This window comes from Phaethon lepturus, unplaced genomic scaffold, assembly GCF_000687285.1.
Source record: "Phaethon lepturus isolate BGI_N335 unplaced genomic scaffold, ASM68728v1 scaffold10002, whole genome shotgun sequence".
Taxonomy (NCBI): domain Eukaryota; kingdom Metazoa; phylum Chordata; class Aves; order Phaethontiformes; family Phaethontidae; genus Phaethon; species Phaethon lepturus.
In genome coordinates, this window is record NW_010524057.1 from 1,536 (window position 1) to 25,339 (window position 23,804).

The window sequence follows — 23,804 nt, forward strand, 5'->3', positions numbered from 1 at the left end:
TTCCTCCACAGCTGGGAGAAAGTTATGTTTAAAGCCTGAATTTCTAGAAAAGAAAGTTTGTAACATTATATAATGTAATATAATATTTTATTACGTTTCAATATTATATAACAAAAGTTTCAACTCAAGGATGGGTTTACTCGTGCATCACCTTTTTCATAAAATCATGGGTCTGTGAAGCATAGATGTTTTCTCAAGTAATTGTGAAAAGTGTATTGCCCTGTTTTGGATTACAACTTTGATTTCATCAAAGTGAACTCGTGCGCGGATGTCGTGCTGCTCAAACACATAACAGAGTTTTTATGGATGACTCTTGCCAAACCAGCCTGCAGCATTTCTTGGCAGCACTTGGGATATGTTCCCAGACCACCAGTGGTTATTCTCTGTTTGCGGTATTCTTTCCTTTCTTCCTTCACTCTTTAAGACTGTTGTCATCTTGTATTCTGTGCTAACCTGATCTTACATTTTTATTGCAGAAATGTCTCATCAGTGGCATATGGCTTATATCCAGAAGATACCCAGTTCCTGTAGTCCACAGGGGTACAGCATATAGAATGAGCAGGCCTGTTTTAGAGATCTATCAGGTTGGTTAACGGCTGATTTTTTTTTTTTTAAATTTCAGGCTGAAAGTGGTTTCCTATTAGAGTACTGATCTAGTAGATGTGGATATGTTTCTGTGAAGCAGCAGTTCTAGGTTGAAAGTTTCCACTTTTTAAGATGTGTCTGATGAACTCAGGGAATTTTGTAGTAGCTGAGTCTAAGTTACAGAGTTCGGGAGTGGTGCTCTGATAACTTCATCTACCAAATTTTTTAACCCTGAACTAACCTAATGAACTAAAGCATCTCTTTTAATGGCTATATAGATGTACTTCACAGGGCATTAGAAATGTGTTGGACATCTGGCTGTTTTGAGGATAGAAAAAAAGCTGCTGCTCTTTTAAGGTAGCTGTATGTTTTTCACAACATTTAATATTTTAGAAGTGACCCAGTGCTTGGCTTAAGTAAATCTACCTGCTGGCTTTGATACTTGCTTAATTTAATGTCTGATTTTCTTTAGTCTAGATGCTACTCTTCTGGAGGAAGAAAGGGTTTTATATCAGGTTTTGTGGAGAACATCAAACAGGAATTAGCAAAAAACAAGGAGATGAAAGAAAGTATTAAAAAATTCCGAGATGAAGCTAAAAAGCTAGAAGAATCTGATGCGCTTCGAGAAGCAAGGAGGAAATATGTAAGTCTTCCTGATGAATTTCTTTGATGTTTTCATTGCCCATTCACTGAGCTATTACTGTTCTGACTGTAAATTTGAATCTTTCTGCAAATGAACTGTTTAGTTCAGCATACCTTTTTTATGAGAAGTTCTGCTTGGTTGGAAATACTGACTGGTAAATGGATGCCTTAGCGTGGTTTGTGGTGGTTTGTTTTTGGTTTTTTTTTTTTTTTAGTGGAAAATCTTTCCAGCAGACCTTTCACTGGATTTCCCAAATAACGAGCAGAGAAAATAATAAGACATTAAATTTAACGTTGGCAGTATTTAAATCTTCTTTTGCGTTCTTCGAAGAACTATAAACAGCGTTACTTGCAAAAATGAAATGCTGATGCTGGTTACTCAAGTAGTGTGCTCCTTAAGATGTAGCTCTCTTTGCCCTCGATTACAGTGTTAATGGGGTGTGCTGTGTGCCAAACTGTTTTTGAATATTTTCTGTCCTCATAGTTACATGCAGCATGTTTTTTTCCACAGAAAACCATTGAATCTGAAACAGTGAAGACCTCTGAAGTGATTAAAAAGAAACTTGAAGAAATAACTGGTACAGTTAAAGAGGTAAAATGCAGCTAGAGAAGAACCTTTCCCTAAGGCAGTTCTGCTCTAAGGTTATGTGTTTTGTGTCCATTTGAAAAATCACCCTTTCTTTTTTCTTGGTGAAAGGTGGTTGCTATTCCAAAGGTGATCACTATTCTGAATCTTTAAGGCCAGAGTCATTAACAAAATTGCAGCAATAGTGTTTGATAGATTTCTTAGTTAGTGTGTGGTCAGAGGACAGGCACTGCCCAGTGATTTCTCTCAGATTTGGCAACTGGAGGTAGTCCTTATGGTTCTGCATTGTCTAGCAGTAAAAAAAAGCCTTGGGGTGGTTCTTCCACTGGAGGGCACTTAGAGCAATGCTGGAAGATCACCCTGGAAGTTCTTTAGCAGATGTGACTCTTCATGCTGACATTTCTGGCTACTAATGTGATAGGGCTTCTGGCTGCTTACTGCATGTTGAAAAAGACTTGCAACATCAGAGGCTCCAGGTGCTGTAAGTAGAAGTGCTGGTGGTATAATTGAGTGCTCTCCCTTAAGTTAGTGTGCTGTAAGTGATCCCATGGCTCTGTGTGTCTTGGGAATAACAGAACGCCTGGAGGAGCAGGCATTGTTTGTACCTAACAGGTATGAGTGTCTTCCATTCTAGGCTCAGACTTTAAGGCTCACTGTGTCTATGTAGATCTATTTTTAAGCAATTGAATTCAAGTTATTTTTTTAGGCTGGGACTAAGCACTGCAGCTTGTGCTCATTTACTTCAGTTCTTGTCTGAGTTCATCTGGGCAGCAGATGTATTTGAGTGTTTAGTCATGCTTTGACTTTTTATCTCTGGAGTAAATTTATGAGGAGTCTTCCTGATAGTATTTTAAAATATGGAATAAACTGGGCGGGAGTGTTGATCTGCTGGAGGGTAGGAGGGCTCTGCAGAGGGATCTGGATAGGCTGGATCGATGGGCTGAGGACAACTGTATGAGGTTTAAATAAGGCCAAGTGCCTGGTCACAACAACCCCATGCAACGCTACAGGCCTGGGGAGGAGTGGCTGGAGAGCAGCCTGGCGGAAAAGGACCTGGGGGTACTGATCAACAGTCAGCTGAACATGAGCCAGGAGTGTGCCCAGGTGGCCCAGAAGGCCAACAGCGTCCTGGCCTGTATCAGCACTAGTGTGGCCAGCAGGAGCAGGGCAGGGATCGTGCCCCTGTACTCGGCACTGGTGAGGCCGCAGCTTGAATCCTGTGTTCAGTGTTGGGCCCCTCACTACAAGAAGGACGTTGAGGTGCTGGAGCGTGTCCAGAGAAGGGCAACGGAGCTGGGGAGGGATCTGGAGCACAAGTCTGATGAGGAGCAGCTGAGGGAACTGGGGTTGTTCAGTCTGGAGAAGAGGAGGCTGAGGGGAGACCTCATCGCTCTCTACAACTACCTGAGAGGGGGTTGTGGTGAGGTGGATGTTGGTCTCTTCTCTGAGGTAACTAGTGATAGGACGAGAGAAAACGGCCTCAAGTTGTGTCAGGGGATGTTTAGACTAGATATTAGGAAAAATTTCTTTCCTGAGAGAGTAGTTAAACATTGGAACAGACTGCCCGGGGAGTGGTGGAATCACCATCACTGGAAGTGTTCAAAAAATGTGTAGATGTGGCACTTCAGGATATGGTTTAGTGGGCATGGTGGTGTTGGGTTGATGATTGGACTTGATGATCTTAAAGGTCTTTTCTAACCGTAATGATTCTGTGATTCTCTTAAAGGGAGTACAAGATTTTCTGCAGTAAGCTACAGCTGAGAGGTACTTCAGGAGGCTATTCCTAGTCTGTCAGTTGAAGTGTGTGGACTTCGTGCTCATAGCTAGGCTGCACAGAGCAGAGTGAGCTTAGCTATTTTCAGTAGTGGTTTAAGATCAAAGCCTGTGTGATTGTTCCCAACACTTGCAGTCAGATGCAGGATCCCTGCTGAGAAACTGAGAAACAGCCAGCCAAACACTGGACTTTAAACTCTGTGCAACATAAAGTTTGTGGGGACCCGCTCTCTGCTGTGCTCCTTCACTCTAGTTCTGTCTAAATGTGCTTTGATGAGCTTAACTGTGTGTACAGTTATGAGCTGGGTGTAATGCTCTTTGCTGATGTGGACATAACCAGCATCTTTCCAGTACCGTTGAGGCTTCTGTAAGCATCTTTATTAGCCAAATCTCATTGACAAACAGGGAAAACCATTGAGTACTGTTATTGTGTAGTGTTAGCCTGTCATTTGTCTTCCTCTGAGGTTGTGGCTTGTGATCCATCCAGGGCTGGTTGCTGCTGCCAGTGAGATTTCTGAGATCCTCAAGGATCTGATGTGTGCTGGTGCAGAATGCAAGGGTGACCAGCTGCTGGCAGAGTCCTTTTAACCTCCTGCACAAGGGAGCCCGGCTCTGTAAACGCAGCCAAAGTGATGTATATGAAGGTGTTGGATTGAGAAAGGCGTTTCCTAATTGGGCAGGAAGAGTTAGAAGCAAGAAGTACTTGTCTCAAAGGAAAGGACTGGGGAATTTTAACTCTGGCATTATTGTTCCTTCTCTTTGATGTCAAGAAAAATACATGTTGTTTTAAAATCTATGGATAGCAGCTATTACAAATGCATATGGTCCCATGAGTAGCCAAATTTGTTGTTCTGCACAGAGGTGTCGGCTAATGATGCAGTGCCAAGCCATGGTGTCCCGGTAAGTCTCCCCTGTGACATGTAACTGTGTGTTCACTTTAGGTTTGGTTAGTCTTGTCATGTGAAGGGGAGTTACTCAAAATGAGTTTTCACCCAAAATGACCTTTTCTTTCCTGTTTTGTTTTGTTGCAGAGTTTGGATGAAGTAAGTAAGAGTGATATTGGCCGAAAGATAAAGGAAGGTGTGGAAGAAGCAGCAAAAACGGCAAAGCAGTCTGCGGAGTCAGTGACAAAAGGAGGGGAGAAATTAGGCAAGACAGCAGCCTTCAAAGCTATTTCTCAGGTATGTAAGTCCCATCATGCTCTACGACCCAGCGCTGTGGGCACAGCTCATTAACATGGAAGTGATGTGTGAATTTCTGCTGAGTATAAAATTAAATGCAAAACTCTTACAGCAAGACCGTATGAGCCATTGGAATGAGCTGATAAATTAGGGAGAAGTATTTTGCAGGTCTAGCATTCACTCAACAACCCTAGAAAAGTGTAAGTCTTGAGTAGCTGAGCTTCTGCTGAAATGTGTTACCGGAAAAATTGGTTGCTGTGCTTGTGGAGTAGGGCAGTAAATGTCCCTCTTCTGTAGGCAGCTACTGGTGGTACTCCTGGGAACTGCCGACTGACAAACCGGCTTGCTTAGAGCTCTCCTTTTCTAGAAAATATACAAGCACTCATATGTTTTGCTGTTAAGCGCTCATATATTAGCCTACAAAGAAGTGTTCCCTGTGAGTGGTTTCTCATGCCTCCTCTGAGACTTTTGCCCCTGTAACTCCTCTACCAGGCCAGAAGGAGGATCACCTGCATCGGTCATGTCAGTTCCTCTCTTTTTGTGTTTCTAATAAGACATCATCTGCTAAAGGTCGCTTCTAGCCATAGCTGCAGATCACATTATACATTATTATTTTTTTTTTTGTGTGTATGTCTGTAATGAAACCTGTTATCTTACTCCAGCAGCTTCCTAATCGGAGAACTGTTTGTTCGTCATGCTGCTAGGCCAGACTTCATAAGCAGGGAATGATTTTATGGGACCTTAAAGTAAATTTGTTGAGTCTTAAAGATTTGTTTTCCCTGTAAACAGATAAACCTTTTGATTCATTGTTAAATTTAAGTGATTCACAGAGCTTTTATAGGCTGCGAGCAGTTCTTGTAGCTTTGCTATACTTTCTAGTATGCATGTAGGATTTAGAATATTCAGTCTACTCCTTTAGAAAACCAAGTACGCTATCTTAGAAATTGTAGTAGTAGTGTCATTTTGAGATCCCCATTGCTTCAGTATTTAGGAGGAATTTTATTTGTATAATCTAGAGGTACATGGTATCCACAGGGCCTTGTGTCTTCTTCTCTTCTCTGCTAGGTTCCTCAGATGGTCTTTTAGACTCAGTAGGAACAGACTGAGCTTTGGAGCTTTTTATTTGTTTATCCTTGATGCTTAAAGTCACTTGAACTCCAGTTTCTGCTTCATATCAGATCTCTGGCATCTATTCCATCTAGGTCCTGAGCAGTGTTGTAACTTCCTTAAGGAAGGAGTCACACTGCCTTTCAGTAGGGGAGGACGAGTTATGCTGGCAAAGCTGTGCGTTCTCCAGAAAATTCCTGCATAAAATAAAGTTGAAAAATAACAGCCCCCATAAAGCCACATGATGCTTCGGGCTACATAACGTACATGTCCTCAATAAAAACATGAATTGGGAAAAAGCTGTGTATAAAATCAGAGAGTAATAAATAAAGAGTGTATATAAAATCCTTTTCTGCCTGCGTGTGTCTAGTTGTAATAGGAAAGTGTACTTACTGTGCAACAGATCTTTTATAGGTACAGTCATTAGAGAAGGCACTGCTCAAAAGTTAAGTAATAAAAATAGAGCAGTCAAGATGAAGGAGAAACACTAAAAATGCCTTTTAGTCCCAATCCCCACTGAAGTGTACGACAAAATTCCCAACAATGGTTGCAATAGGATGCAGCTTCTGCTTGGCAAAATCTGAATTAAGGATGTAACTATTCACTGATGAGATGTATACCGGTCCTTTTTCTTGATGTAGCCTCACCCAAGAGGGAGATTATCTCCTCTCTCTCCTTTAGTATAAGCTGAACTACTGTCATTTTTTTTTTCACATCTCTTCTCTGGCAAAACCAGTTTGCTTCGAAGTTATTTTCTCAGCTAGAAGGTGTGTAGAATTCTGTACAAAGTGAGGCCCCTTTTTGTTTTGGGGAAAGCAGTACTCCTGTTTGTTTAAGCTTGGGCCTAGAACCTGGATTTTATTGACCTTTCAGGTGGCTTTGCAGTTAGTTGTTGGTATCCCCTACGTCAGATACTAGGAATCATTCTTCCTTTTACCTGGAGCTTGTCATTGTATCAGCGGCTGCTGTCTGCTGTTGAGGGCTGATAAGCCTGCCTTCCTCTGGCTTGATTTATTCTGATTTAAACTCTGCAGAGGTTACCTCTTATCACCTGTCAGGTTTGACTGTGTCCATAGCTTCTAGTATATTGTGTTTTTTTCTTCAGGTTGATGCAATACAACCATCTGTTTGCTGTCCTAGACTTTTAACTTCTTAAGCAGAAGGCCTTGGTACTGGTGCATTTGTTGATAGACATCAGCAAAGATGCATTTGCTGAGTAAGGGAGAGGAGAATAGCCTGTGGTTTCTTATCTTTTTTGTTGGTTTTTTCCCTTCAACAGAAGCAATTTTTAGTTTCTGGGGAAGGGCAAGGGGGAACGGTAAATCAACCTAATAGGGATATTTTCCTTTCAGGGAGTAGAAACCGTTAAGAAGGAAATAGATGAAAGTGTTTTAGGGCAGACTGGTCCTTACAAACGTCCGGAGCGACTACGAAAAAGAACAGAATTCTCAGGCGAGAGGATTAAAGAGGAGCGAATATTTGAAGCTAATGAGTACGTATTGGATGTAATTTAGGGTGAATATTTCTCTGTATAATTTGATAAAAACTTTAAAACTTAACTACAGGTCAGGGATGGTTAAAATCCAAGTGCTGAAGTGAGGCTGTGGGGTGAGGCGTGACCTAGCAGAGCAGGTAGGTCTGAGAGCAAATTTCCAGCATAAGTTGATGATGTTGAATCTTCCGATAATGAAACTGGGCACTTAAAATTTTAAAGTGGGTACATAATGTTCTGACCTGAAGTTTTGACTTGTGCATGTGTTTCAGTTCTAATGCCTTGCTATCGAATTGCGTTTGGCAGGACTAAGTCTGAGCTCCTTTGCTTTCTCTGCTGCCTTGCTCCACTAAGTTGTGTATCGTTTTTGTGGTGTATCAGCCTCGATGATACTGCATGCTGCGGTGATATTCGTGAGGATGTCCTCCTTTTTATTCTCACTCGGTTGTAAGTTACTTGTTCACAAGTACCCATGTCTTCTGCACTTTCTAGGGAGGCCATGGGTGTGGTGCTGCATAAAGACTCAAAATGGTATCAGCAGTGGAAAGATTTCAAGGACAACAATGTGGTCTTCAACAGTAAGTGTTCCAAAGACAAAGGAGTAGCACGTTCTTTTCCCCATTCTGGTTCTTGCTGTGTTGGATCTAATGCCATCTGTGCAACTAGTCTCAACATAATGCAACTCGTAGGCATTTTTTTTTGTTGTTGTAGCTATTGCTGAGAGGTGGTGTGAATGGGAGGTAGGCGTAGTTGACAACACTGCAGCTTTTCCAAGCTGCTCCATCTGTGTGCAGACCTCTCCCCTGGTCAGGCATTGTTTTTGATCAGTCCCTGCTCCCTGTAGGTACCAAAACCTGCTTTGACCATTGCTTAAACAGAACTGAACTCTGTTCTTTTTCCTTTTTTTTTTCAAGTCAGATCCACTCTGGCACTGGGAAGAGGCCAGGGCATGCATGCATGTCACTAGGGAGAGGGCAGGCAGATCTCTTCTTCCTGACCTTGAGCTTATGATGAGGAATAATCTTGTCTTCAGTGAGCTGGTTTCTGTTGTCATCTGCTTAGAACTCTGGAATGTGTGGGACTTTGCCTCCTTTCTGTTTTTATCGCAAAACCTAAAAGTGCTGAATATCTGTCCTGCAGTGGGCAATAACTTTTGATAGTTACCTAGGCACTTAATGTTTCTGAAAGGCATAAAGAAGCCTGAGACCAGAATCCTTCAACAAAACAAAACAGTCGTTGTCAGTGTACTGCAGGGTAAATGACTTGTTAAGGAACAAAAAGATTGAGTAAAAGTGCAACATATAATTAACTTTGGATTGTGTTTCTTCCCAACTTGTTTTAAAGTAGTGCTCCTTGGGAAGGTATCCGAGAATGGGGTTTTTACATCCCATTTGTTAGCCTTTCCAAGGAGATGCTCATACCTCCAGAACTCCCCACATGTCCCATCCTCCTGTCCTGTGCCATCTGCACGAACTCTATGCTTTGTCTAGATTTTATGCATATTTCCAAGACTCTGGTTTTGCAATTCAGGCAACAGGGCAGCTGTGGCTGCACCAGACTCTACAGTGTGTTCTCTCCCTTTAGGTACCACCAGTACCCGAGAACACAGTGTGTTTTTTGGAAGGAGCGTAAGCTTCAGGGCAGGATTCCAATTGTTAATTGACGTGGTGGGAAGAAGCTTCCCTGCAGGGCCCATTATCCTGCAGCTACCTTCTGCAGTTCTGCTCTGTCTGATTGATGTCCAGAGACAGATGAGTTGGTTGAGCCCTTAGTTTCTTGCAACAATGCCTACTTGCTTAAATGGCTTTTTTTTTTTTTTACTTCACCCCTTGCCCTTCTTTCTGCGTTTGAGATGGTGCTTTGCAGGAGTTCTCCTTCCCCATCAATGTCTTCTGTAGTTTTGTGACATGCTCGGCTTGCTTTCTTATCAAGGTTGAGAAGTACATAGAGCTGCTTAAAAACTGCATCCTTACTGATGTCTTGCTATTTTATTAAAAATTGGCAAGGTTTAAGGTCTATTCTTGATTTTTCCTCCCCCCTTCCCCCCGCAGTTAAACTTTCTGGTGTTGGTTTCACATTGCTACATCCTGCTACCCCTTGTAGCAGACTGAATCAAGGGGTGCAAGCAGACTGTTACTGGGGTAAGCAAGTCTAGTGTATTTTCCACTGAAAACCTGCATAGAAGGTCCAGAGTTTCTGGCAGCTGAAGTCAGAGAAACTGTCATTCTCCTAGTGACTGTTGCTGATAATTAAGAACATTGCAGGAAGCTGGGGAGAAAAGTAACTGTTGAAATTGGAACTCTTTAATCAACAAAGAGATTTAGAAGAGAACTTGCAGGTTTAAGCTGCAACCCATTGCATGTTGTTTCCTAATTCGGGAATGTAGTGGAAGGACACTGCTGCTCATGTCTCCTCTCGTTTCAGGGTTCTTTGAAATGAAAATGAAGTACGATGAAAGTGATAATGCATTCATTCGAGCTTCCAGAGCTGTCACAGACAAAGTCACTGACTTAATAGGTAATGTTTCATCATTGCTGTGAAAGTGCATCTCTAGCCTTTTAGCTCTGTTCCTAGTCACTGTTAGTGCTGTTGTCCTCCGTGTGTTACTAACCTTTGGGGCAGATTCTGGAGCTTTATAATCTTTTGTATGGCTCATTATCCAGTATCATGCAGTGTAGCAGCCTGCTGCTGGGTCAGAAGTGCAGTGCGATGATAAGTGCTTCTGTGGGATAAATCTCAAGCCTAACTTAAAGTCTGTGGTCATTACCAGGTGACTGTTCCTTCCCTCTGGTATATAACCACAGGTTTTTCTCTTGTTTTCTGGTAAGAGTTGCCACACCACCAGTCTCACTGAATTGTTTTATTAGGTGGATTGTTCTCAAAGACGGAAATGTCTGAAGTTTTGACAGAGATACTCAAAGTGGATCCATCCTTTGACAAAGATCGTTTTTTAAAGCAGTGCGAGTATGATATAATCCCCAATGTCTTGGAGGTAAGGTGGGGGTAGAGTATGATGAATTTGTTTGGTTTTTTTCTTTCGCTATAACATGGAAGATTTTTCTTTTAGTTTTCTGATGCTAGGAAAGTATTTCCTTCTCAAGCATCTAGCTTTGCACAGAACATGAGATAACCTTGGGAAAGGAAGTTGGGTCCCACATAACAATTTAGTTTAAAACCATATTTCATAATTTAGTAGGCTAGCAAATTTTTTTCTGGCCTTGAAAGCAACTAACCATCTTCTCCTACAACAAATGATGTGGGCATCAGAGGGATCAAACTGAAGTAGGTGAACGAACAGTACTGGGCAAATGGTGATATCAAATATTGATAAGGGAAAGAATTTGGTGCGTAGGTACTGCTGGATTCTAAATGATCTGTGGCTGCTTGGGAAGAAGACTGGCTCATGACAAATGGTTCAGTGAAAATATTCCTGGCACTAGCCAAGGAAGTGTGGGGAACTTAACATTTTTAAAGGCTGAAGTATAAAACCACTCAAGAGGATAGCACGGATAAAGGATGTGACCTCGTGTATAAATGGATATAGTTCCTCTCACTGTATGTCAGAAAAGACAGAGTGAATGTAGGGGATTTGAAGAAATACAGCAGAAATTGTTTTGAGAGATTTGCATGGACTAGCAAACCTGAGGCTTGAAGAGATAAACAGATGCTGAGAGAGAGCAAAGTGTTATTTTTCTCGTCCTACAATATAGTGCAGTGAGTGATCATATCTCAAATTGATACATACTAATATGCATGTAGAAATATTTGTGATACTCCTAGTCATGAAGTAGCATTATCGGATGAATAAAAAAATAATTTAATGCTTACAGCTGCAAACATCCAAACTGATGCATAGTTAGGTTTTGTCACTGCTGTCTTTGTAGTGGCTGACTTGCGTATCAGTTCTGTGACTGGAACTGTAATGTCGACAGTAAAGACAGGCCTGTCATGAACCTTTTCCTAATGGTGCTGTGTCATTAAAGCAAGCTGCAAAAAACGAGCTCTTGACTCTTGGAGAATAAATTTTTCAAAGGAGAGGTTTTTGCAAACTGTAGGTAGCCAGCTTAACAGATGCCATCAGGTATGAGGATTTATAGGCATTATATTGAAAAAAACCCTGCCACATATAACTAACTTCATCTTGAAATCTGCTAAATTCCCAGCATCTGTCTTACTACAAATTCCAGGTGTTTTTTACACAATGTTTTAAAGATAAACCTTTTCATGAGTTGCAGTGTGATTCTTCTGTTTGTTCTGTGCCCTGAACTTTTTGCAGTCTTGAAAACTGCCGATCTATTTCTGGTTTGTATTCCTGCTTCTGTTAGATCCCACCTCCCAGGATTTCTGGGTAGTGTTGCATTCTGCTGACTTTTTGGACAGGAAGGTTTAAGGTAGCTTTTATCTTAAATTATCAAAAGCTTTATGTACATCTGACTCAGTACGTGTATGTTTATAGAGGTTCTTATTGCTGTTCCTCTTTGAAGCTCCTATCCTTCTTCAGAGTTTCACAAGATGTAGGATTTAAAATAGTTTGCTGCTGCAAGTGCTGATAATTTCAATTCTCTGATACAGGAGGTGCTTTAAAATGCTCCTATCTTATTTGATTTTCTCTTTTAGGCTATGATGTCTGGGGAGCTGGATATTCTCAAAGATTGGTGCTATGAAGCGGTAAGTAGAGCTACTAAAATGTCTCAAGGTTATGATTATCCTTTGTAAGTAGGTGCGTTGTGCTTCCTTTGCTTGCAAGCTGTCCAACTGTTGCATCTATGATGTTGCTTATCCGCTTTGCCCATGTAACATGTCCATACTATAAAACATGAATGCAGTCAAGTGTACATGCTGGACTTCTGGAGTAGTCTGGGTATAAGAGGAGAGCTGTTTAGAGACAGAAAGCAAGTCAAGAGCTAAGCTCAAACTAGTCTAACTAGCTTCAGTTCTGCACTGCCTTTCTTGAAGCAGAAGGGCTTTAGTAGAGCCTGTATCCCAGATACGGGATGAGAGGGTGCAGAGACATTTGAGCTGACCCAAAAAAGTGATGCTTTTCTGCTTATAGAGTCAAGCTGTCCTTGGAGCTACTATACAAACACAAGTCAACTGCAATATCCCAGCAAATAATCCTGACAGGTTGAAGTTTTTCTGAAATTGCAGCATAGATAATCTGCAGCCTGGGTAATATCACTGCAGAAAACTGAATTTTGTTTTGTTGTACAAAAACTGGTTTTCTTTTTGTACTGGGATAGATTTTCAGTATTGGATCCACTTCTCGAAACAGTGGGTATGAATTGATTGTGATTCAGTGATAGTGTTACTGTCCACGTAATTTCACGAAAGCAGATCCTTTCCTGAGAACATAGCTAGACACTTGTTCTGGTTTTTACCCTGCTCTAAGATAATTGTGTTGTAGGCAACGCAGAGCCATCTAAAGAATTTTAATTGCTTAAAGTGAATGTTCTCCTTACTGATCACCACCACCAGAGGGCTGGAAATGCACACAGTGGAAGAGGCAATTTTTTAATTAAATTTTTTATGGTTAATGTCTTTGTAACAATATTGCAGTATGTAAGAGTAAGATATTTAAAGCAGTCTGAAAGCAAAGAAAGTTTTTTGTTTGCTCAAGCAACCTTTGAAATGACACTGTAGAGTTAATCTCCAATCTCTAGAGGGTAGGAGCAGATTCACTGCAGTTTATAAGACAAAAAGCAAACCCTTCTAAGCTAGTTGTAGTTATAAATTAAGCTCGTAAGTCAAGAATCATCTGTAAGTAAGCCAAGGGAAGAAGTGGGAGTCCTATTAATGAGAGTCCAGGAGATAAAGGCTCTTGAACAGAATCATACCCGAGTCTTAAGTTTGTGATAGTGGTCACTGAAGTTTTGGAATACAAACCAGTAAGGCAAAAACTTATTGAAGTGGCAGGTATACCAACCGAGCTGCAGGTTGCTGCCAGCCCACTGGCTTTATAGATAGAGTTTGTGGCTCATAGAGCTGTGTCTGCCCACTGTCCTCAGAATCCCTGATCTGTAAGTCCAACTTCACTCTAGTAACTTTACCAGTATACTTCTGTAGGATATTTGCATTTAAATGCTTGTGATGAAGGTTAGAAGATTCGTGGTGGGGAGGGAGGTAGGGACTGACTCCTGTTTGTTTATACCTGCCAAAAATATGGTGATCATGCTGGAAGCAAGTAGGAATTCACTATCCCCAACAACAGTTCTCGATGCATAAATAATGAAGCATATGTGCATGTGCCTAGAAGCAGCCAGGAAATGCTGGTCTGCCTCCAGGGTCTAGCTGGGTGTTAGGAAAATAGCTTGCTTCCCAGACTGTTTTTCCTTGTCTTCTGTCAAATCAGAATCACAAGTGCCTTGGCTATCAGGTGCATGCTCTGTTGTGAGTGATGGATCTCCTGGTCTGTCCAGGGGTGATGGGATTTTTAGTGAGAATTTGGTTATGTGAAGCCCAGAGCATTTGATGCAGCTGTTTGATACCTTGCAAATCATACATGTTCAGCACATTTGCAAACAACTGACTTTTATTCTTCTCTCTTTTGATGGTTCTCTCTAAGCAGAAACCCCCTTTTTCATTGTCATAGAACAAATTCAAACATGTAACACAAGTTTGTTGCTTCATTTAGACTTACAGTCAGCTTGCTCATCCAATCCAGCAAGCCAAAGCCATGGGTCTCCAGTTCCACTCCAGGATTCTTGACATTGACAACATTGACGTGAGTGTCCTTTTCTATATTTCACCTTGGGGGATGAATCACAAACTCAAGACCTGAGGAGGAGTTTTCTTCTTTGCTCTGACTGCTGGTTTTATTTGCCTCCTGCTACTCTGGTATTTGCCATTTTTGCTAACAGAGGAACAGATCACCACTGCTGGAAGGGAGAGCTCATGGGACAGATTCGCTACTGTGTGATCAAGCCTAAGTTACAGCGTTGTGGTTTGTCTCCTCTCTGCCAGGGCACCTTGGTCTTAATCACCAGCATATAGATTGAGAAAGGCTAATAATAAAGGCAAATAGCACTGACGCGGTGCTTTCATGGAGGGCTTTGTCGGTGCTTACTCTGGATGATAATGCGCGCTACTTCGTGACTCAAGGTTGTGCCGTGCAGGAATGGCAATTGAAGAGACCTAACCGCTGTCCTGGCTGGCTCTGGATGGGTGGGGAGATAACGGCTGCGAGTGGAGCCATGGGCTCCTTAGGAGCCATGTTGGTAGCTGGGGATTCTGTCTGCACAGTCATAACACTCTCCACGTTCTCTTAGTTCTGTAGTACTAAGGACTATTGAGGAGCCAGAGGTGTTACTGTTCTAATTAGCAGTAAGTCTGCAGTAGTGCTTTCATTTAATTAAGTCTTTAGTGTCATCGGTCACTGGCCCCCAAGTTTTCACTCAGATCTTTCTTTCCTTCAATGGCAAAGGTATCTCAAAGAAATTACCGCCTTTAGCCAGACCTTTCCTATTCCATAACCAACTCTGCTGTGAAGGAAACGTGCAAGGGAAGGAGGGGAACAGGGCAGCTGCACACCGGTGCTTTCAAACATGTGTGGAAATAGTCAGATCAGCCATTTGCCTTTGTCATCAAAGGTGCTAACTCAAAGGCAGCAACATTCACTGCGGGTTTCTGTTGGAACAGAAATAATGTATTATGGTATATTTGTCCAATATATTGCAGCTGTGCAGTATTATCCTCAATAAAATTATAAGCTGAATCCATTAAATTACCGAAAAGCCAACTGCAAGGTCATTCCTGTAAGAACAGAGAACAGTTAGAGCTACTTAACAGGGGTCTAAACGCAGAGGTGGTCTGGTCCAAGGTGAGGATGCGGAGGATTGGAAACTTTCAGGTAGAGATGGAAATGGAGTATGGTGATAAAAGGATGCTGTTCAGAAAGTGGGATGTTCTAGATGTTGTTGGGTGTATTGGCTGGCCAGGTGTTTCTCACTTGTGGTCACACCCCTGCAAGACAAGAAGAAGAAGAAGAAGTCAGGAAGAATTCAGCAATCATCACAGAAAGCTGAGAGAACAAAGTCTGATGCTCTTGGTGGTTTGCTGAAAGGAGGACCACTGATGGTGATTTTTCTCTACCTGCAGCCCTGTGCAGGAGTCTCTCTTTTTGTGCAGCATCATTAAAAAACTGGAGTGGGTGCAGGAGAGCTCCAGAAACATCTGAGCAAATGCGCTACAGCAAGAGGCTTAGTTGACCTGTGTAGCCCTACAAAAGAACAGCGGGAATGGACTTGATTAATGACACGTATCTTCACGGGGAGCAAGAAGATCATCTACAGGGCATCTCTTCCCACAGAAGGCTAATGTCTGGTCCTCTTCCTAGGACTGTTTTGCCTTTTGGTCTTGATAGGCTTCTCATTTTCTCTCATCCATCTGGGTTCAGAGGAAGCCATTCCTACCTTTTTGGTAACTCTGAATATTAACTGCAAGCATGTGCCAAATGAGCGGGAAAATTTCTGTGGCATCTGCAATTCTCTTGATTATCTTCAACAATAATAATGCATTCTAACAAAATTAAAGCTGTGGAAGTAATAAACATGATTGCTTTTTTCTAAGCATCTTATTTAAGTCAAAGGTTTTTCTGTATAGTGTCTAGGAGACTTGATTTCATTGTATGCTAAATAACTTTTTTCCTCTGTAGGTGCTGATTAGTATAGAGCTGTGCACAGATTCTGAGTGGCAGCTGGAAAGACATTTCGTTACTGACTTGTTTTAAATGCTTGTATTTTCACACGAAATTTCTCAAGAAAATTACGCCTTAGCTGGAAGATGATTGATATGGAACATAAATGAGTGCAGTTCTTGTTGTGCTGTCTGTATTGCGAGAAAGGGGGATAAAGGGTGTTGTGTGTTTAAATTTTCAAATGCGTTTCTCTAGAGGAGATTTATAGGAGTATGTTGAGTGATCTCATCCAGAAAAACAGTTCAGTGAGTTTGGGGAAAAAAAAAAAAAATTAGAGGATTAAAGGGAATTCACATGCTGCAAAGTTGGCAGCATTAAAATTAAAGTCTTTCAAACATAAGCATCTGAACTCATGTTCCAGGTATTTGCTTAAAGCATTCTCTACTTCACTAGACAGCTACTGCCTTTAAATTTAATGGAGTTTTGAATCCTTGATACTTCTTAGGACTATTTATTTGGCTGCCTAAATGTAGTTTTAAATATGTGACTTGTGAAATGAGGTTTCTGAACTTAGTGTAGGAGGAGTGATAGAAACACTCTCTTGATTATAGAGGTTTTTGGGAATCATAGTACTAAAAAATAAAGCAATACTGGTGTGGAAGTCTTGGTGCCTATAAGGGATACAGCCTAGTCAGTGATACAGCCCTCCTCCTCCTCCTCCTCCTTGAAACCCACGTGGAAATTTATGTTGTCAAATTATCAATGCCAAGTGGTGTCGTATAAAACGTCTGTCATGGAAATTGGTCTGACAAAGAGCTGTGAGATCTGGCTTTTGATACTCGGGTGGAAGGCATTGTGCATTGCTGAATGAGTCAGGCCAGTTCCAGAAACGCAGTGTGGACTGGGATGGTGTGAGTTACTGCAGAGCTGGGGAGCTGATTCCCTCCGATTAAGCAAAGCAGCATTGCAGTAGTGCTGAGTTTTCCTCAAGGGAGAGCAAAATATAAATAAATATATCTATATATGCACCTTTGTGAATTATGGCACAGTCTTGTAACTGTCTCTGGCGATACATTCTTCATTATGTGATAAAATGCAATGTTTTTGAAATGGTATCTCTCATATACAAAAGTGTATAATCACGTCACCTTAAGTGTGAGGTAGTATGGTTACCTTTTTGGGTAACACGGACAGTAACTCCAGAATCACTGAAGAGCCAGGTATTCTGTAGCGTACTGCATTCCCACAAAAGAAACAGAAGGAGGGTTGTATTTTTTTTAAGAGCACAGCTTTGGAAAACAAAACTTAATTCTCCATTCCTCTTTGCATTTCAGTGAATAAGTTCTTTAAATTTTTAATGGAGTGACCTTCGAACAGAGAAAAAACAACTGTCAAAAGGTTCTCACCTTGAAGTCTTTCTATTACTTAGTTCTTTTTGTCTAGTTCAGACAACTTCATGTGGAAGATTCATTTAAAAGCAAGAGAAAAAAGCTTCAGTTCATGCACTTTCTGAAGAAAATGTCATTTTTTTTTTAAGAACAGGGTTTCTGTTATTTTTGGTTCCTAATTTGGAAATAATGGAACGGAGCTTGTTCATGTTTCCCATATTTTTTTGACTTGTGAAAACTTTCAGAACAATTGTGGGAAAGCTTGTAAGTACAGGGAAATTTTTGGGGAAAATGCTTTGCAATAAGGTCTACAGCATTTGTGTTAACAAAGCAGATATAACCTGTCTGATAGAACTAGATCGAGCTTGGGGAGAAGATGGGATTGTTAGCAGTGTCAAGCCATAGCAGTTGTGTTAAATACTTGATGCTTTTACGTTAATGGTCAGAAATTGTCTGTTTTCTAATGGAATTTTCTTTCATTGCAGCTGGCTATGGGGAAGATGATGGAGCAGGGACCAGTATTAATCATCACTTTTCAGGCTCAGGTCGTGATGGTAATTAAGAACCAGAAAGGGGAAGTGGTGGAAGGTGATCCGGTAAGTAACGCTCGTCGGCTGTACGTTTTTTCCCTGGGTCCCCTGCTAGGCACCTTGGTTGCTATGGAGTCATCCACTGAGGGCAGTGGGTGCCCGCACGTCCTGCGTTCACTGGTATGCGTAATACTGCATCTTGTCTTGGTTCAGCTCGGTGTCAGCTGTTTATTCCCCTCAGACTCTGAATGTTAATGACCCATTAATCGAGAATCGCGCTATGTGAGGAGAGTCTGGAAACATCTAGAATGGACAGAGAAAGGGATATTTTAAATACACAGTGAGGAGAGGAGCTGGAGCTATGACCACCAGCAGCGTTTTCTCTTCCAGTTGCTGCTGTGCCTCGGTCAGCATACTGCAGTTATTGCCGGTGAGTTCGGCTCCTTTGGCACCCTCTGGGACAGAACTGAACTGTCCTGCTGTCGATTAAAGCTCCATCACACAGCATCCATCCGATCCTGTTCTTCTTTTCTCCCTTTTCCTTTCGTAAAGGGCACTGTAAGAACAGAGCACAAAGATGTTCAGCAAACAGGGTGAGAGCTGGAGTTAAGTCGTTTGCAGGAGATGGGGAAAATCACTGTAAACAACTGGAAGTAGAAGTTTGTGGTTTTGGCTGCTGCCTCCTTACACTAGTACAAAATATCCTACAGCGCCACAAGCCTTTACTTACTGAATCTCTCCCATATCCAGTTGTGTTAAATGCTGCACCTGGTGCAGGCTTCTAATGGGAACCTGTGACACAGGGTGATTTGTGCAGCCAGTCTCTGGCGTCTCTGTGGATTGTACTTCACTGTGGTTTAGCTTTTAACACTGTGAGTCCAGCCTGCCTCTTCTGTTGTCAGTGATGTTAAACTGAGCCTGGCAGACGTAAGCACAGAATATGCTTATTACCAGAGTTAAAGACACAGCAGGCTTGAGGAGCCCCTGCGTTTTCTGGAATACCTTTTGTTCTCAAGTGGCTCGCTATCCAGACAGCTCTGCCGTGTATTGTGTCTGCGCAATGTTTAAGTAGCTTAATGATATATAATGGGGGACATTGTGAGATGCCTGGAGCTGGCAGTTTCTAGCAGACTTCCATTAAAATTAATACATGCATTTAATAAATATTGGCTTTTTGCAACCATTCTCTAGTCCAGGCTGTAAGCTTACAAAAAAAGGGACTAATTTTAATGATGGGGCCCATCTGGACTGATTTACAGCCTGTCACATCGACTGCAGGGGAGGAACAGCTGATATAGTGATTTCTTGCATTAAATTACTGCATTCCTAGAAGATAGATATTGATGTGATAATTATTGAACAGGATATCAAAGTCCGTTTGCTGTCTGATTTCTCTGGAGCAGCAATAAATCAGGGAGATGCATTAAAACTTGAGCTTTAATCACACGTCAGATGTAGGCTGGCTGGTAACTATGATTTGGTGTTAACTGCTGAGCTGCTCCTGTGGAGTATTGAACAACTGACCTTCTAGGGAAAAGGAGCCTCAAATTGTAAACTCTTTAAATAGAAATCATATGCTTGTAACTGCTGTGGTATTTTACCTGGTTGTGATTTTTAAGTTCCTACTGCAGTGCTGCAGGCTCGCCCCCAGTGGGGAGATGTGGGGAGACCAGGCAGCCTGTGACGGGGTTGGACCAGGTGTTGTGGTTGGCAAACGTAGGGGATCCCTGTGGAGCCCCACAAAATCAGTCTGGGAAAATGAGGTCTTGGACAATCCATCGTGCGATGCTGCGAAGTCAGGGGAATCTTTTTAAAATTAGGTCCTGAAGGACTGTGAGACAGGATGCTGTTTGTCACAGCAGACTGTGGGATTAAAGGACAAATTTCTGCCTTGCATGCATGGCCATCATAGAAATCTGCCTTTGGGAGTCCGCTGATGTTTGCTGTCCCACTTTCTGTGAATATATGCAGCAGCATGCACTGTACATCGAGGATTAAGATGTACCCTATTAATAAAAGCACCAGATCAGAAACCCAGAAATCTTTCCGCTTTGGAAACATGTAATTTTTATGTTTCCTCACATCTCATTTCCAGGAAGGAAGCTGTGCTAGTTGTTCAGTACTGCGTGCTGTGAGATCACCAGCAGCTGTAAGCTTATCTGCTGTTCATCCCCTCAGAAATACTATGTTCAAGAACATAAACTTTTCCAGATGTAGCAGAGCTTTGACACTGAAGTGTATGATTAAATTGCCTTTCATTACACAATCTTACAAAATGGACTTTGAAAATCACAAATCACAAAAATCATACCAATTAAGGTTCCACTGGCAATGTTAAAAATCAGTTATGTTACCCGCTTCATCTTGAGCTTATACGTAGCGTTTTATACTCAGGAAAGACCTGTTAGTGTTGCTGTGGCTGGTACATCAATACGCAGCCTGTCTTGGGCAGGCAAAACTTCTGTTGTTTTTTTTGTTCTCTTGTCCCCTCTGCTCTTCCTTCTGACATATCTCAAACGTCTGTATGACTCAAGTTTTCAATCCCTTTTAACACTTCTGAGCCAAGCTGGAGCAAGTTAATCTTCTGAAACACCGAGCAAGGAAAAAAATGACTTTATGATATGTGATATTTCTAAAGCATTAGTTTTCTAATGACTGGTCTGCTACAGAAAGTCTCCCTCCTCACATTTGTGTACCTAAATTATAACCTATAAAGATTCACACATTCGATCAAAAATGTAGTAGTTAAGTACACGTCTGGGAGCTAAGCCAATGCACAGTCTGATCTTTCTTATCTGAGGGAAATACTCTCCATGGTTAATGGCTAAATGATAAAATCAAAATAACCTTTGAGTTGCAGACTGAATCTGTGACACGGTGCCAGATCTGGGCTCCCTGCAGCCCAGTCTCTGATGGGCAGTGTCACCTCTCTCCTGGGAGAGGCAGAGACTTTGTCACAGTTAGCTGCAGTGATTCTTCAGGGAGTTGTTTTCATCAGACCATGAGTGATGGCCTCAGGATGTGCTGAGATATGCCTTTCATCCTTACTGTGAACAAAACTGCTGCCGTTCTCATTACGTGCATTAAGGATGGAAAAGCTTATAGTTCTGTTTTGGTAACTGGTGAAAGCACTGTCTGCACAGCAAAGGTTTGATGGCAGCATTAGCGGGTGCCTGTGGCTAACGCTGTGGCTGGACTTGGTACGATCTGATTTTCATTGATAAATGTTGGGGTTTTTTTACTCTCTGTCTCTCCTCAGACCTGGTGATGATAATTTCTGGTTAATTTGAGCTGCTCAAATTGATGTGTGAGAGCTAGGGGTATAGCTGTGGGGAGGGGATGCAGCTCACAGGCTGATGTGGGAGAGGCAGAGTTAGAGCCGCAGGAAAGAGCCTAAACTCGAGTGAAGGTTACAGAGGGCACTACAGCCTGACGGCCGAACCAATTTGAAACCGGAAATTTCTTTTTAAAAATAAGGTCGAATATTATCAAACTTGACAGTTAATACAAGTCAGCCAGAGATATTTGGAAACCCTAATTCTGATTTTGGAAATCAAAAGTTTATCTGCTCGTGACTGTGGTAAGTTTCTAACCACAATCTAGTAGATGTTGCTGGAGCTATCCTTATTCAGGACTTTGGGGCTTAGAACCAGAGAGCAAAACCACAAGAACGATCTCTGGAGGAAGTGTGGAGCATGTCCCCATCAGCTCTGAGCTAGGTCTGTGACCATCACGCACGCTCTAACGACAGGGTTTTCCTTCCAGGACAAGGTTCTGCGGATGCTGTACGTGTGGGCGCTCTGCAGAGATCAGGATGAGCTCAACCCCTACGCTGCATGGAGGTTGTTGGACATTTCCTCATCAAGCACTGAGCAGGTTCTCTGAGAAGAATTGCATCCCAGGGCTTCCTGTACCTCTCTCGAAGCAACGCCATCTCTGAACTCGCACCAATCTGCTGTATGATGGACTGTGGGGGAAAGAGGCTAGATTGGTTCCTTTTCAGAAGATCAGTTTATTCAGTGTGCCCTCATTATACCAATCCCGATAATGAGCTGGACGAGTTTGACCTATCTGCCTTACGCTTTGCTGTGTCCTATTGCACTGTAAGGATGTACGGTAGATGTCAACGTGAATGGTCTAAGACACTAGCAGCTGCTGTTGGCTCCTTTTTTAACTGTGGCTGAAGGAGGCTGGTTTGGGTCCTGTATCTTTCCCAGTGCTTCCAGTGATGGACAGAGGCGGGTATCGGAGGGTGAGCTTTGACGGGTCTAGTTCCCATCTGCTGTCATCCTCTGGTAGCCTCGAAGCATCCCTGAAAAGAACTTAGAGGTGCTTTTAAGGCACGTTGGTCTTGGCTAACGTATATCTCTTGTACAAAGTTGCACCAATAAGCCTTCTGTTGCTGCGGCGTCTTGCACTTTGCCAAACCAAATACAATCAGGACTTTGCACATGACTTTGTTGGCGTGGAGCGGGGGCAGGATGGGGGTGTTGGTGTCATCAGGCAAGTTCTTGAGGCCAGTTGTGGGCGTGCAGTTTGCTGCCAGTGATAATATTTATATATCCACAGCTTTGCAGGGGGGAACATTATTGGTTTTGGTACCACTAAAGAGCGCACAATTGCATTTTTTTCTGTCAGGTTAGTTTGATGGTGTGGAGGAGACAGGCTGTAACTGGCTACGAGGAAGCAGGCGGAGTGCTGGAACCGTGATCAGGAGTAGGGATGGACAGAACAGCAACAAATAAGTAAATAAAATGCAATAACAGGGTATCACCTCTTGTAGCTCCGGAGCTGAGAAAAGAGGGTGCAGTTCCCACACTTACCTACTGCATAAAGTGCATTACAAGCGTGGCTTTCTTCACCAGACAGACTCGTGCTTCAGGGGGATGGCACACTGGGCCTGGGGGTCCCAGGCAGCCGTGGGGAGACGTCAGAGGGTTTGCTGCTGGCACACTTAACATGGACTCTTGGTTCTGGGCTTCTGCTGGAGGCTCAGTTTGGGAGCTGTGATGTGGGTCGATTTGTCAGCTGCTTCCTCTTAATGGAAGGTGAGGTTGGGGGGGGAAGAATTGATCATGGGGTAGGAAATCAAAGGACTGATCTGCTGCTGTGTTCTGCCTGTGCACAAACAGGGTGATGCAGGACAGCACTTCCTGACATTATGATTAAAGAGAATAATTGCCAGTTCTTCCTTCTCTTGTGAGTGTCCGGATCAGCTCCTTTGCATGTAAATGGGATTATCTCACAGCCCTTGGGTGAGACATTTACCTCTAGCAGCTTTCTGAGAGCGTGAGGTGATGAGTACGGCAAATTCAATGGCAGAATCTGCCCTGTCCCCTTTGAAGATGCCCAGACCTGCTGTCTGGCTGCCACGCTAGGAATTTCTGCCGTTCTCAGGGCAGGCTGCGGGTGGGACTGAGTCCCTCCTGCTCCCCTCATCACAGAGTTTTCTCACTGGTGCTTTTGCCAGTGAAACAATTTCAGGTTTTACTCAGATATCTTAAATGCTAGCACAGAAACAAAGGTCTGAACAGAATAAATTCCACAATGCAGAAATCAGCTGTGAAATAGGGAATCCCTGTATTTGACTACCTTCAGCAGTGCAGCATGAATGTTTGACGTGGGCCTCATTCAGTGAGGCCCTTTGCAGGACAGATCCCACAGATCTCTGCATGCAGGCTGTGCTATGTGTGCAAGAGACTTACCCTTTATTTAACATCTGGACCACTGAGTGCAAATGTGATGTGGACAGTGAATGTCTTTGAGATGCTTCTTGAACCTCTTGGGGGAGTCTCATCGCTTGGACCGTGCAGCAATTGAGTCAGTGCCCTCCAAAAACGAAGACTGGTCATCTCCTGCCCTCAGTAGCTGGATGCAGGCAGTCTACA

At 42.5% G+C, this 23,804-nt stretch overlaps 1 protein-coding gene across 1 annotated transcript; it reads left to right on the plus strand.

Annotated features, from left to right (window-relative positions):
- The first annotated feature begins 479 nt into the window (after positions 1-479).
- Positions 480-22,121, plus strand: TIMM44 (translocase of inner mitochondrial membrane 44 homolog (yeast)). The gene is made up of 12 exons (XM_010282318.1): positions 480-584; positions 1,058-1,228; positions 1,739-1,819; positions 4,618-4,767; positions 7,227-7,366; positions 7,859-7,944; positions 9,791-9,883; positions 10,234-10,358; positions 11,984-12,034; positions 13,998-14,087; positions 17,872-17,982; positions 21,682-22,121. The coding sequence occupies exons 1-12, from the start codon at positions 555-557 to the stop codon at positions 21,799-21,801; spliced, it is 1,248 nt and encodes a 415-aa protein (XP_010280620.1). The 5' UTR covers positions 480-554; the 3' UTR covers positions 21,802-22,121.
- Positions 22,122-23,804: the final 1,683 nt, after the last annotated feature.